A 15,603-nucleotide genomic window follows, 5' to 3' on the forward strand; every position below is an offset into this window, starting at 1 on the left:
CTAATGGTAGCCTGTGCACACACCACCTACACAAATCCTAATGGTCGCCTGTGCACACACCACCTACACAAATCCTAATGGTCGCCTGTGCACACACCACCTACACCAATCCTAATGGTCGCCTGTGCACACACCACCTACACAAATCCTAATGGTCGCCTGTGCACACACCACCTACACCAATCCTAATGGTCGCCTGTGCACACACCACCTACACAAATCCTAATGGTAGCCTGTGCACACACCACCTACACAAATCCTAATGGTCGCCTGTGCACACACCACCTACACAAATCCTAATGGTCGCCTGTGCACACACCACCTACACCAATCCTAATGGTCGCCTGTGCACACACCACCTACACAAATCCTAATGGTCGCCTGTGCACACACCACCTACACCAATCCTAATGGTCGCCTGTGCACACACCACCTACACAAATCCTAATGGTAGCCTGTGCATACACCACCTACACAAATCCTAATGGTCGCCTGTGCACACACCACCTACACAAATCCTAATGGTCGCCTGTGCACACACCACCTACACAAATCCTAATGGTCGTCTGTGCACACACCACCTACACAAATCCTAATGGTAGCCTGTGCACACACCACCTACACAAATCCTAATGGTCGCCTGTGCACACACCACCTACACAAATCCTAATGGTAGCCTGTGCACACACCACCTACACAAATTCTAATGGTCGCCTGTGCACACACCACCTACACAAATCCTAATGGTCGCCTGTGCACACACCACCTACACAAATCCTAAATGGTCGCCTGTGCACACACCACCTACACAAATCCTAATGGTAGCCTGTGCACACACCACCTACACAAATCCTAATGGTCGTCTGTGCACACACCACCTACACAAATCCTAATGGTCGCCTGTGCACACACCACCTACACCAATCTTAATGGTCGCCTGTGCACACACCACCTACATCAATCCTAATGGTCGCCTGTGCACACACCACCTACACCAATCCTAATGGTCACCTGTGCACACACCACCTACACCAATCCTAATGGTCGCCTGTGCACACACCACCTACACAAATCCTAATGGTAGCCTGTGCACACACCACCTACACAAATCCTAATGGTAGCCTGTGCACACACCACCTACACAAATCCTAATGGTCGCCTGTGCACACACCACCTACACCAATCCTAATGGTCGCCTGTGCACACACCACCTACACAAATCCTAATGGTCGCCTGTGCACACACCACCTACACAAATCCTAATGGTCGCCTGTGCACACACCACCTACACCAATCTTAATGGTCGCCTGTGCACACACCACCTACACCAATCCTAATGGTCGCCTGTGCACACACCACCTACACCAATCCTAATGGTCGCCTGTGCACACACCACCTACACAAATCCTAATGGTCGCCTGTGCACACACCACCTACACAAATCCTAATGGTAGCCTGTGCACACACCACCTACACAAATCCTAATGGTCGCCTGTGCACACACCACCTACACCAATCCTAATGGTCGCCTGTGCACACACCACCTACACCAATCCTAATGGTCGCCTGTGCACACACCACCTACACAAATCCTAATGGTCGCCTGTGCACACACCACCTACACCAATCCTAATGGTCGCCTGTGCACACACCACCTACACCAATCCTAATGGTAGCCTGTGCACACACCACCTACACAAATCCTAATGGTCGCCTGTGCACACACCACCTACACAAATCCTAATGGTCGCCTGTGCACACACCACCTACACCAATCCTAATGGTCGCCTGTGCACACACCACCTACACAAATCCTAATGGTCGCCTGTGCACACACCACCTACACAAATCCTAATGGTCGCCTGTGCACACACCACCTACACAAATCCTAATGGTAGCCTGTGCATACACCACCTACACAAATCCTAATGGTCGCCTGTGCACACACCACCTACACAAATCCTAATGGTCGCCTGTGCACACACCACCTACACAAATCCTAATGGTCGTCTGTGCACACACCACCTACACAAATCCTAATGGTAGCCTGTGCACACACCACCTACACAAATCCTAATGGTCGCCTGTGCACACACCACCTACACAAATCCTAATGGTAGCCTGTGCACACACCACCTACACAAATTCTAATGGTCGCCTGTGCACACACCACCTACACAAATCCTAATGGTCGCCTGTGCACACACCACCTACACAAATCCTAATGGTCGCCTGTGCACACACCACCTACACAAATCCTAATGGTAGCCTGTGCACACACCACCTACACAAATCCTAATGGTCGCCTGTGCACACACCACCTACACAAATCCTAATGGTCGCCTGTGCACACACCACCTACACCAATCTTAATGGTCGCCTGTGCACACACCACCTACATCAATCCTAATGGTCGCCTGTGCACACACCACCTACACCAATCCTAATGGTCGCCTGTGCACACACCACCTACACCAATCCTAATGGTCGCCTGTGCACACACCACCTACACCAATCCTAATGGTCGCCTGTGCACACACCACCTACACAAATCCTAATGGTAGCCTGTGCACACACCACCTACACAAATCCTAATGGTAGCCTGTGCACACACCACCTACACAAATCCTAATGGTCGCCTGTGCACACACCACCTACACCAATCCTAATGGTAGCCTGTGCACACACCACCTACACAAATCCTAATGGTCGCCTGTGCACACACCACCTACACAAATCCTAATGGTCGCCTGTGCACACACCACCTACACCAATCTTAATGGTCGCCTGTGCACACACCACCTACACCAATCCTAATGGTCGCCTGTGCACACACCACCTACACCAATCCTAATGGTCGCCTGTGTACACACCACCTACACAAATCCTAATGGTCGCCTGTGCACACACCACCTACACAATTCCTAATGGTCGCCTGTGCACACACCACCTACACAAATCCTAATGGTCGCCTGTGTACACACCACCTACACAAATCCTAATGGTCGCCTGTGCACACACCACCTACACAAATCCTAATGGTCGCCTGTGCACAGGATGGGAAAGACCCCATCAATATTATTGATAACTTTTTTTATATATTATTTACTTAATAACGTTTTGGTACAATGTTATAAAATGTTATTTTTAGTAAAAGATTAGACTGTAAACATGCTCAGGATACATCCAGGTAATCTCGGGATTTAATAAAAAAGAATAATTAGACAAAATTAAAAGAGGCTGAGCCAACCCCACACCAGCCCAAATAATAAGATTTCGGAGCTCATTCAGACCCACTCGCTAGATGTGTACGCTTGCACCCAGCGTATGTAAATTCGGCTAAGTGACAGCACAGCAGGCGATCGCATGGCAAGACATAAACACGCTCACTATGTCTTGGCGTGCGATCGCTCTGTGTATGCAGACACCCACCAGCCTGTCTTAAGACGACCACCTGCACACGCCATCTCCAGGAAGTGTATGCAACCATCGGTACATCGGGTACCATCGTATCGAACGCAGCATTTGAGGTTGACTATATCCTGCCGCAAGCACTGCGATCACTTCAGTGTGAAATACAACCAGGTGACATGTACAATGACTATGCCTGTTTATTATGCACGCCTCTACGTTGAGACGCTCAAGGCACACCTGCGTTCACACCTCCACTCCCCCGTTTATAGTGGCAGCCCCTGTCACCACCCACAAACGTCTTGTTCTGTCACTCACTCTGCTGGGCAGTCTATGCGCGACGAGCGACCGCTTCCCAATCTCTCGCATTGATACGCGCACTGCGATGCGTATGCATGCGTAGATTGCGACAATCGGCCAGCTACAAGCGAACGCATCCTAGCGAGCCTCCGTTCCTATAGGTATAAGACAATCCCTAGCATCTGATGCCCCACAGGCCTGCCCCCAGCTCCCGAGCATTAACCCTTTCCATTCCTATCCAGTCATTCCGATATACGAACATATTAATTAGTAAAATGTGCAGACTACATGGTTTGTTGCAACCCTTGTCTACATCCTGTAAATCTGTATATTTCTGTTTATCACATGGCACTTGTGATCAGGGAGCTGGGGCACGAGCGTGTGATCGGGGAGCTGGGGCACCAGCGTGTGATCGGGGAGCTGGGGCACCAGCGTGTGATCGGGGAGCTGGGGCACCAGCGTGTGATCGGGGAGCTGGGGCACCAGCGTGTGATCGGGGAGCTGGGGCACCAGCGTGTGATCGGGGAGCTGGGGCACGAGCGTGTGATCGGGGAGCTGGGACACCAACGTGTGATCGGGGAGCTGGGACACCAGCGTGTGATCGGGGAGCTGGGACACCAGCGTGTGATCGGGGAGCTGGGGCACCAGCGTGTGATCGGGGAGCTGGGGCACCAGCGTGTGATCGGGGAGCTGGGGCACCAGCGTGTGATTGGGGAGCTGGGGCACAAGGGTGTTGTCAGTGCAATGTTCATAGCTGTGGACGGAAGTGAAGAATCAGCAAATTCCGGTAATTTACAGTCTGGTTCCCCCTAGAGGACTCCTGATAATGCTCATTATTAATTAGTGATGACAATCAACGGCTCTACCATCAAAGGTCGCTGGTTTACACCATCGTCCATTGACCATCGGAGCCCCGCACATGTGCACAGTGGGGCCTGCAGTCACAATCGAGGGACAGGCACTGCTGTATTATCATAGGTGGCCTCCCATTGATAGTAAAAGCACGCGCTATAAGACCATCGATGGTCGCCCCTATTATTAATACATTTATGTTTGCATGCCCGACTGTTTATGACAGTGGCCTGAACCAGTTTGAGGCGGGTTTGCCATGCAAAGATGCAACTATCATAGCGGCAGGCAGTGCTGGATTAAGCCTTCGAGGGGCCTGCCCCTTTTGTCAGCACTACCCCCAGTGATCGTCGGGCCCGCCCTCACTCGCCTGGCCCTTAGAAAATGCACAGTACCGGGAGGCCCCTGAGAGAGGAGGGCCTGGGGCACCGTTTCCCCCCTGCCTACATAGCTACATTACCAATGTGGGGTGCACTGTGGAATAATGTGAACTGGGGTTTCTATGTGGCATAATGTGAACTGGGGGCACTACAGTGTATATACACATTTGTGGTGTTATTGGTAAATACTCCTAAGACTTTATAATAACCTCTCCAGCATATATGGCCAGTATTATTGGCGGAATCAGTTAAATTTACCGCCGGCTGCATGGATGGCGGTTCAAATCCCGACAGCAGTACCCGGCAGGGGTGAAGATCACGAAGCTAAAAAAGGGAAGTACAACTAATCCTATTTTACCCCCTAACCCTCCCTTAGGGGTGCCTAACTCTAACCTCCCCCCCCCAGTGCCTAAACCTAAACCCCCTTCCCCGCAGCCTAAACCTAAGTCTCCCAGGGGGGTGCCTAACCAGAACCTCCCCCCGGGGGTACCTAACCGACGTAGGTCTAACGACAGGCGTCGGGATTTCGACGCCTGTCATTAGTACCTTGCCGGGATTTGACAGTCGTGAAGCTGGCGGTCGGCATTGCGACCACCGGCTTCCTGGCTGCAACTCATTATTGGCAGGGACTCACAACCCTTAATTCGGCTCCGGACCCGCAGTTGGTGGCTCCACCTCCCATGTCAAAGCCTTTCGTGTGTATGTACTATTCTACCATTGGGCAATACTGTACATAGGGTTACAAATGCCCGATTACTCCCCCGTTGGCCTGTCATCCATAAATAACATGGTGCGTTTTTGGCTGTAAATAACAATCGCCTGCTCTACTTTTTCTATTTTTTTGCGCATATTGCTAGTAAATGCTTTGGAAAGCCGACGGTCATCTTAAACAATCAGGTAAATTGCTGGTGGATATGAAGCCTTACAATATTCCGTGATCACATCATGTTGGCCGCACCCCCTCAACATGGACCTTCATATTGCCACATTATGCCACAAAGGGGCAAGGCCTAATGATGACAAGCCCCTGGCCCCGCCCCCACAATGATCATTCATATTTCTACCAGAGAGGAACATGAATGAATATGGATGAACTAATCTGTGTATACCACCCAGTGATGTACTGAATCTGCCAACTTGTTTGCTCCACCTACCAGTCAGTGCTTCCCTAACTTGCATTAGCTCCACCCACTGTGGCAGGCTCCTCCTGCTGTGACTCAGCCTACCATGTTCATTGGTCTTACCAGTACTGTGACTAGGGCTAATGGGTTGCTAATTCCGCCTACTTTTGTGTTGGGCCCCGCCTACAGTTGGCTTGGTCCCGTCTACATGAGGCAACTTTCTGAATTTTTGCCAGGGCCACTGTAAGAGGGCGATTCAAATGTTCTGCCGGCGGCTTTTTTTTTTTAAGACGCCCGACAGAGCAATTCAATTGTTGCTCTGTCAGGGCGCGATAGACGCCGGCGCCGGCATTTCCGCAAGAGGGTGCGAGCAGAAATGTGTGTGAAACCCCCTGGATAGGGCGCGCTAACAGCAGTTAGCGTGCCCTAACCAGAATTTTAGATGGGTTTAGCCGTTTTACACGGCTAAACCTTGTCTCATCGGCGGCGAAGAGGGCGATAATTAATGAGCGCCCAGAACAATTGAATAGCAAACTGGGCGCTCATTAATTATCACGACCTAAAAAACATTTGAATCGCCCCTTGTTCCCAGTCCGCCCTTGCTGACTGTCTATAAAATTGGTGACCTGTTGCATTCACAGATCTACAGAGGGTCACATTGTAAACCGCATTAAATGAACTGGCAAACACAATTGCACATTGATTTGTCTTGGGTTTAGAGGAAAAAAACAGTATATATTAATGAGGAATATGAAATATTAAGATTGGAGCTTTAATCATGTAGCATTGTGACTGTAATAATAATTCAAAGGCATTGTGCCAGCCTGCTCAGCATCGCCCCCTTGTGTTAGCCTGGAGAATTGTCTCAGCAGTGGACGGACGGCAGCTTGTGTGCAGGCTGGTCACCTCTGCTAGGTGATGATGCACATTGGGCACTAAAAATGTAGAAAATAATCAATCTGTCATTATTTCCAGATATAGGCCCTCATTCAGAGCCGGACGCAATTAGCGCTCGCTCGTTCAGAAAAAGGGGGTGGCTATTCAAATGAACCGTTCGCTCCTTGCGGTCTGTTGCCGCCTCCATGTCTGAACGAGCGAACAAAACATGCGCTCGTTTATTTGATAAAAACGCCCCCTTGCCGCTCGCATCCTACGTCATGTCCGCTATTTATTAGATTAATCGAGTACATCGAACAGCGTATGAACTGCTCGCTATTCTTGTGGTTGGTTTTTCCTACCACTATATTGCGAGCAGTTCTGGCTATAAAACAACCAAGTGACGTGGTCAATGACGCTGCTGTATTAATTATGCACACCCATAAAACGCCCGCTTTGACCTTTAAGCATGCCTGCGTTCTGATCTCCACTCCCCGTTTTCAAGCATCTTCCCCTGTTACCACCCACATACGCCTCATACTGTCACTCAAAATAGCAGGCACTCGCTATATAGCGAACAAATGATTTTCGGCCACACTGACTGGTTCGCGCATGCATACTAAAAACCGTGCGCATGCGCAGATGTGCGAACATCGCTCGGAACGAGCGTACTGCCGCTTACGAGTGGCTCTGAATGAGGGCCATAATCCCTTTATACAGAAAAGTCACTTTAGGGCATCCTAGTGCTCATGGTAAAGTGGTTACATTAGGACTAGTGTGATATCCAGAATGTTTATGGTAGGTGAAAATTTTACTTTTTGTTGACTGCAGAACATTTTGCCAGAGTAAGTGGCGTCGCTGCTAACCAGGGCTGTGCAAGAATGGAAAGTGAGCTACGTGACGTGAGCTGTATTAGCTGTAGACATTGTCCCATCCTGTACATTGCCAAATATAGAGCTATTGTGCTGCTGCCAGGGTCAGTAGTGAATTATCACTACTAACACTCAGGTGAGTCATCACAATAAACAATAAACCCATAGAATATACAGTGTATATAATATTTATTTACAACCTGCACAGAAGATATCTCCTGTACAGGTAATATTGAGCAGTGTGGCTTCCTTGGGTATGGTCGTGTGAATGTTATTATATTAATAAATGTGGTATGAGGGTGCTGGCATGGGTGAGTGGGGCTGTAGGTCACGCACTCTGTCTGGGTGTAATAGGAAAGACATTATTCCTAGCTCCTGTATGTTCCTGTCACCAGAATGATGACTTACTAGGCTGGGGCACACAGTATGGCTGGGGCACGCATTCAAGGTAACCGAGGGTCTGATTCTCACCCGGACGCAAAGTCCATGTTTTATGCAAAATCAGCAATTCTCCGCCATTATGCTTCAGTATAGAGCTTTCATGTACCCTCTGCACTGAGTCACTGAACAGGCATCCCCGGAATCTGGGTGTAGCCACCTGTTAGATGATAAGGAGGAAGTTTACCTGTTCTATTGTATCATGTTTGTTACTTGTAGAGTAAGTGACATATTTATCATTAAATATTTGTGTTTTCCGGGGATACCTGCAAGTATTAAGTATCCCAAGTATGTACCATAGAGGAGCCATTTTTTTTTAATGCAGCCCCCAAAGCTTCTATGTGAGGCTGTCATATTTACTAAGCTTTGCATTTTGGAGTTTGGCTCCTGCAGTTTACACCATATGAAGACCCCTCCCTGTCAATGGCCACCGCTCATGTGTGGTCAGTAGGGATGTAGTGATGAGACAGGCGGGATGCCGTTGTCGGTATTTTGACAGGAGGCATCCCGACAGCTGGCGTTACAGCGTCATTCCGGTCACTTTCCTCCAAGCATTTGCAGGGACATTCCAGCAGTATTACAACACACTGCAGTGCGAATTTGGGGTACCAATATCGCGCCCAAATCGCATTGAGTATGTGATTATTGATAAATGGGCTACAAACAGGAACATATTGAAACAGCGATCAGAGGCCGGAAGGCGCGCTACCCTAACTCATGCACTGTTTTATAATACACAGAGTGCAGTGTACATGAATAAATGGATCTGCTGTAGCAGTGTTTGTCAAGCGTCCTCAAGGCCCACTAACAGGCCAGGTTTTAAGGATATCCATGCTGGCGTACAGATGGTTGCATCAAAATGACTGAGGTGCTAATTAATTCACCTGTGCTCAAGCATGAATATCCTTAAAACCTGGACTATTTGTGTGTCTTGAGGGCCGAGATTGAGAAGCGCTGTCCTATCTGACAGGTGAAACCCCTACATTAGATATTTGGGAAGAGGGTCAGAGATTTGAACTATAATGAGGTGAGAGGCGTTCATCGCTGTATGTAAGAGCGCAGCGCCATTTCCACTCCGCACCAGCTCCAGGAGATCAGGTCTCGCCCCAGACGTCTAATGGGACGCAATTTGTACCTTCCACTTTCACTTCAGCAGAGAATTACCCATTAGGTGCAGTTTGCCCAATAATATAAATAAATAAAAGCTTTGAAGCCGCATGTAATAAATCCTCTCACTCTCATGATTACTGTCAGACATAAATGAGTCTATAAATACCAGTATGTATGAGAAGAGGTGACACTATTTACATAAGGAAATGGCTGTAGATGGGTGGGACGTGAGTCTCTGGTGTAGCTGCACTTTGCCCAGTGAAAGTATTCTCAACATTTTCCACCTTCCTGAAAACTAGTAGTTGCAACTCTGTTCTAGATTAAGCCGGTGTTTCGTAGACTTTAAACTGGGTGCAGCACTGAAGCTTTCTGGTCAGACTTTAGGTGCTCCGGGGCAAACACAGAGCCATGTGTACTGTACTCCCAGCATGCTCAGCAAATGGGGCCCATTGTGTTCCCTGCAGATGTACGGAATCATTACCAGCCTGGCGGCACTAAGATGTATGGAGCAGCACAACAGTTGTTGTCGGCGCTTATCCCCACTGCAAATCTGTGTCTGTCTAGCAGAGTGAAGTATGAGGAATTAATTAATGGGCAGATGTACTAAACTATAGAACGTGATATATTGGAGAGTGATAAACTACCAACCAATCAGCTCCCAACTGTCATTTTTCAAACACAGCCTGTATCATGACAGTTGCGCGCTATGTGGCTGGTAATTTATCACTCTCCCATTTAGCACTTTCCAGGGCTTAGTACATCCCTCATAATAGTGTGATAAAAACATGTAAGCTCGCAGGCCAACGAACTGTGTATACTGTAGGTATAACCGAGCCTGGCATAACCAAGCCTGGCATATCTCTTCTAAGTTTTATTTCCTGACTCTCTGTATCTCTTACAGATGATGGCTGAAAAGACTGAGATGAAGGGACATATTCTTGACAAGATAATGGCCAATAGGACGGCGAGGAGCATTGCCTGTAACAGCAATGAATACCGGTATAAGGGAATGTGCTGCCAGTTCTGCCCAGCAGGTAAGTCATCCTTTTCCTGAGATGTTACTTCCCAAACCTGTATCATAGTGTACGGCTGGGTACACACTTAGCAACACGCCAAAGCCATGCCCAATGGTGCCGATGAACGATATATCGGGCGGTCGGTACACACTGCACGATCCAGTCAAGACCGGCCGATGTATCGTTCGCTGGCACCATTGACCTTGCCGGTGCTTGCAGCTGGTTCGCTCCATCGACCGTGCATGCAGGCCGATGGAACGACCCCAATGAACGTCCCGCGGGGAGCATGCAAAGTGGGAACACACTAGGTGATGTGCCCGATATGTCAGCCCGATTCGCGGGATCGGACGTCATATCGTCTAGTGTGTACCCAGCTTAACTACGCTTCCTTATGGAACCAATGCCGGGTTTCTATGAGTAGTATCAGAGTTATATAAATTGCACTACTCCTGTGAAGCCTTCGCTGCTCCTGACATAGACTCCATGTTGTTTGCTGGACCAGAGGTCGCCTGGCACCAGTTCCAGTAGTGTACTCACAGGAGGTCATTGTAGAAACCGGGTAGGGCTTACAGAGCAGAGCAATTAGCAGAGAGTGTCTTCTCTGCTAATTGCAGTCCTGATTGGCGGTGTCAGCAGGAGAAAGCACCTTCCCCTGGGCTGCCTGCCTGGCTGTGATTATCAAATAGTGCTTCTAATAGGAAGTCACTGCCAGAAGACTCTCTGGGGTCTATTTACTAAGCAATGTTAGGAGACAGAGTGAAAAGTGATAAGGTACCAGCCAATCAGCTCCCAACTGTCATTTTTCAAACACAGCCTGTGAGATGGCAGTTGGGAGCTGATTGGTTGGCACCTTATCACTTTCTTATCACTTTTCACTCTGGGTCTGATTCAGAGCCACTCGTAAGCGGCCGCTCCGAGTGATGTTCGCACATATGCGCATACGTATGGGTCGTAATGCGCATGCTCCAACCAGTCAGTGCGGTCGGAAATCGTGCGCTCGCAAAACAGCGAGTGCCTGCTAATTTGAGTGACAGGATGAGGCATTTGTGGGTGGTAACAGGGGAAGGTGCTTCAAAACGGGGAGTGGAGATCCGAGCGCAGGCGTGCCAAACGGTCAAAACGGGCGTTTTAAGGGTGTGCATAATTAACAAAGCAGCGTCATCGACCACGTCACTTGGTTGTTTCTTAGCCTGAACTGTTCGCATGATTGCGGTAGGAAAATCCAACCACAAGCACTGCGAGCAGTTCAGACGCCTTTTGATGTACTCGATTAATCTAATAAATAGCGGAGATGATGTATGGTGCGAGCGGCCAGGGGGCGTCTTTACAAAATAGCAAGCGCATGTTTCGTTCGCTCGCTCAGACATAGAGGCGTCAACAGACCGCAAAGAGCGAGCGCTCAATTTAAATAGCCGGCCCCTTTTTCTGAACGAGCGAGCGCAAATAGCGTCCGGCTCTGAATCAGGCCCTCTGTCTCCTAAGACTGCTTAGTAAATAGACCCCTCTGTGTCATTGGGGGGAGGGCCGAAACCCCTAGGTAAAATCCACCACTGATATATTTTGAAGGTATTGTTTCAACCATGGGGCCACGTTACAGCCATTTATCTCCCTAAAACCAGATTGGGTCGCTCTCTATACTTACTGCGTCATGCTGGGACATATTATACATACCTGTGGTGCTTTGTCTGCCAGCTGCCCTGTCCCCTTATTGCCAGCAGCATTTACATGAAGTGTGAATGAATTAAAAACAAGCATAACCTGAGGACTACACCATTAGTAGCCTTGAATGATGGGGACCGTGAATGGTGATAGTGGTTGGTAGCCAGTGGTGACGTCATTTGTGGGCTCATTTCAGTTCATGACTCCACAAGTCAGCAGTGATCACACAAATCCGCTGTATAAATAAGTCACTGATATATAAATGAATGTATGTACGGACCTGCAGAGATATACGCATGTGTACCTAAGATCTGCTGGGCCGCATAAATCTTCCCTCATACATGACCCGTGTGTTTTTTGTTTTCTTTTATGCTGTATTAGTTACAGTTTAATTCTATGTATACGCAGACCGGCAGCCTGTGCTCACAGAGCCTGATTCAGACCCGCTCGCGAGCGCTATCCGCTCGCAAGCGGGTCGATGGTGGCCCAGTGCGCATACGCACGACGGAGCATGCTCCGTCGTGCGCATACGTGAGACCCGGATAGCGACGGGCAAACCGTCGCTCCGGGTCTCGTACCAAAGGGGGCGTGCTGTCGATGTTGAGTGACAGCACGCCCCCTTTGGTGGGCGGGCCGGGGGCGTGGCTGCCCAGACAGAGGCGTTCCCATGGGAATGCCTACCGTCTGGGGCCGGCCCCACTGACATCACAAGTGATGTCAGTGGGAGTGCTTTCGGCTCTGTTAGAGCCGAAAGCACTCTTGGGCTTGCGGCAACGAGACCCTACCACAAGGGTCTCGTCGCAAGCCCGATGGTTGCGATGGTCTTGACCATCGCGACCATCTTCCTGGCCGCTCGCTATAGCTGTGGGTGGTCACCCACAGCGAGGCCGCTCTAAAAAAACAGAAGGCCGGCCCTGATTCAGGCCCACAGTCAGCTGCAGGAGAAGATCATTGTATAATACTTGTCCGGTCTCTCTCTCAGGCACACATGTCTCTGAGCATTGCACCAAGAACCACAGACAAGGAACCTGTAACCTTTGTACGCCGGGGATGAAGTTCACCGCTCACCCAAACGGAATGGATGCCTGCTTGAGCTGCCGGACCTGCAGACCGGATGGTACTGATTACACCTGTATTCTGCCTTTTTTTTTTTTCAATTATTCATTTTATTGAAACACTGTATACAACATACAGAGATAAAAAACAAGGGCCCTCATTCAAAGCCGTTCGCTATTTGCGGTCGTTCGTTCAAAAACAAGGGGTGGCTATTCAAATGATCCGTTCGCAAATTGCAGTCTGTTCACACCTCTAAGTCTGAACGAGCGAGCAAAACATACGCTCGTTTATTTGATAAAAACGCCCCCTAGCCGCTCGCACCATACGTCATGTCCGCTATTTATTTGATTAATCGAGTACATCGTACAGCGTATGAACTGCTCGCTATTCTTGTGGTTGGTTTTTTCAACCGCTATTTTGCGAGCAGTTCTGAGTTTAAAATAACCCAGTGACGTGGTCAATGACGCTGCTGGATTAATTATGCACACCCTTAAAACGCCCGTTTTGACCTTTAAGCACGCCTGCGTTCGAATTCCACTCCCCCGTTTTCAAGCACCTTCCCCTGTTACCACCCACATACGCTTCATTCTGTCATTCAAAATAGCAGGCACTCGCTATATAGCGTACAAACGATTTTTGGCCGCACTGACTGGTTCGCGCATGCGTACTAAAAACCGTACGCATGCGCAGATGTGCGAACATCGCTCGGAACGAGCGTACTGCCGCTTACGAGCGGCTCTGAATGAGGGCCAAGGACAATAATTGTTACATGTCAGTTCAATAACTGAGAGCAGAATCTAAAACAAAATAGTTTAAATTCATCACAACAATAGCACATATTCATATCATTGAGCTCAATATAAATGATTGAATCATTCTGACATACTGAGATAATAGCGCACCCCCCCCCAGAATAAAATAATAAATGGATACCAATATATCCTCCTATTCTGATGATGATATATCACAAACACTTATTGAATACAAGAGTGCTTTAATATTTCTCTACTATAACCTGGTATTAGGATTCCCGAGTAATTGGGGGGTCATTGGATATTTCACGGAGATTATACCATTGAGTATTTTTAAATGATGCATAGATGTTTCCGAATACCAATAGGCAGAATTGAGATATAACTTTCCCATATATGAAAAATTTAGAGACCCGATCTTTTCTAATGTTGTTTCTATCCATTCCATGTTAAACACATGGAAAAGTTTTTCCTTAAATAATATTAGAGTAAGAGGGGAAATACTTATCCAGGCCTGTAAGATAGACTCACGCGCTCCCGCACTAATTATCAGTAATAGTTGTTTACAGCCGTTTGTGACCCTCTGACCTTCCGGTAATATCCCAAACAGCGGCCAATCATTGGTAAAAGGCAGATAATTCACCAAATCATCTAAAGCATATTTACGCACCTGTAACCAAAATATTCTAAAAAGAGGCATTTCCCAAAATAGTGATATGAGTCAGCTAATGGAGAATGACAGCAAGGATATGAGGGCGATGCCACCGTTCCTGCCCTAAATTGTCTATGGGGAGAAAAGTATGCCCTGTGAAATAAATTCAAAAACATCTCTCTATTGCACCATGGGAAGTACTTTCCTAGAGGTGGCCAGCATTGTACTTAATGTTTCACAAGAGAGAGAGGGAATATCTATTATCCATTTACTCATGCCAGTACGTATTTGGGCATGATCAATTTGTGTTCTCAAAAAAGAGTAATAGGTTGATAAACCATGTTTAGATGCTTGGGGGGGGGGGGGGGGGGCTGGGGTTTGATGTAGTTCATCTAAAGGGGTTATCCCACATGCATAATAATGTGCAGATGCAGCAGACTATAGTGTACATTCTGCAGTCTACTTGTCCCAGCTACAGTCCAGTTACTGACCTCAGATGCAGGTAGTGCACACATCCCAGCTACAGATTAGGTACTGACCTCAGATGCAGCAGACTATAGTGCAGATGTCCCAGCTACAGACCAGTTACTGACCTCAGATGCAGCAGACTGTAGTGCACATGTCCCAGCTACAGACCAGTTACTGACCTCAGATGCAGCAGACTGTAGTGCAGATGTCCCAGCTACAGACCAGTTACTGACTGCACATGAAGCAGACTGTAGTGCACACATCCCAGCTACAGATCAGGTACTGACCTCAGATGCAGCAGACTATAGTGCAGATGTCCCAGCTACAGACCAGTTACTGACCTCAGATGCAGCAGACTGTAGTGCACATGTCCCAGCTACAGACCAGTTACTGACCTCAGATGCAGCAGACTGTAGTGCACACATCCCAGCTACAGACCAGTTACTGACCTCAGATGCAGCAGACTGTAGTGCACATGTCCTAGCTACAGACCAGTTACTGACCTCAGATGCAGCAGACTGTAGTGCAGATGTCCCAGCTACAGATCAGGTACTGACCTCAGATGCAGCAGACTGTAGTGCACATGTCCCAGCTACAGATCAGGTACTGACCTCAGATGCAGCAGACTGTAGTGCACATGTCC

The 15,603-nt window shown here is 48.5% G+C and overlaps 1 protein-coding gene across 2 annotated transcripts in view; it reads left to right on the top strand.

Annotated features, from left to right (window-relative positions):
• The window catches only part of LOC148539156 (tumor necrosis factor receptor superfamily member 10B-like), a 49,719-nt gene that overhangs the window by 7,781 nt on the left and 26,335 nt on the right, over positions 1 to 15,603 (top strand). Inside the window, exons 2-3 of one of the 2 annotated variants that reach the window (XM_088451803.1) lie at positions 10,259 to 10,391; positions 13,015 to 13,149. In XM_088451803.1, coding sequence (XP_088307929.1) covers positions 10,259 to 10,391; positions 13,015 to 13,149 — 268 coding nt within the window. The remainder of the gene's footprint in view (positions 1 to 10,258; positions 10,392 to 13,014; positions 13,150 to 15,603) is intronic. The other variant, XM_088451804.1, reaches the window with a different exon arrangement.

This window comes from Taudactylus pleione, unplaced genomic scaffold, assembly GCF_031769625.1.
Source record: "Taudactylus pleione unplaced genomic scaffold, aTauple2 ptg000027l, whole genome shotgun sequence".
NCBI classification, from domain to species: Eukaryota; Metazoa; Chordata; class Amphibia; order Anura; family Myobatrachidae; genus Taudactylus; species Taudactylus pleione.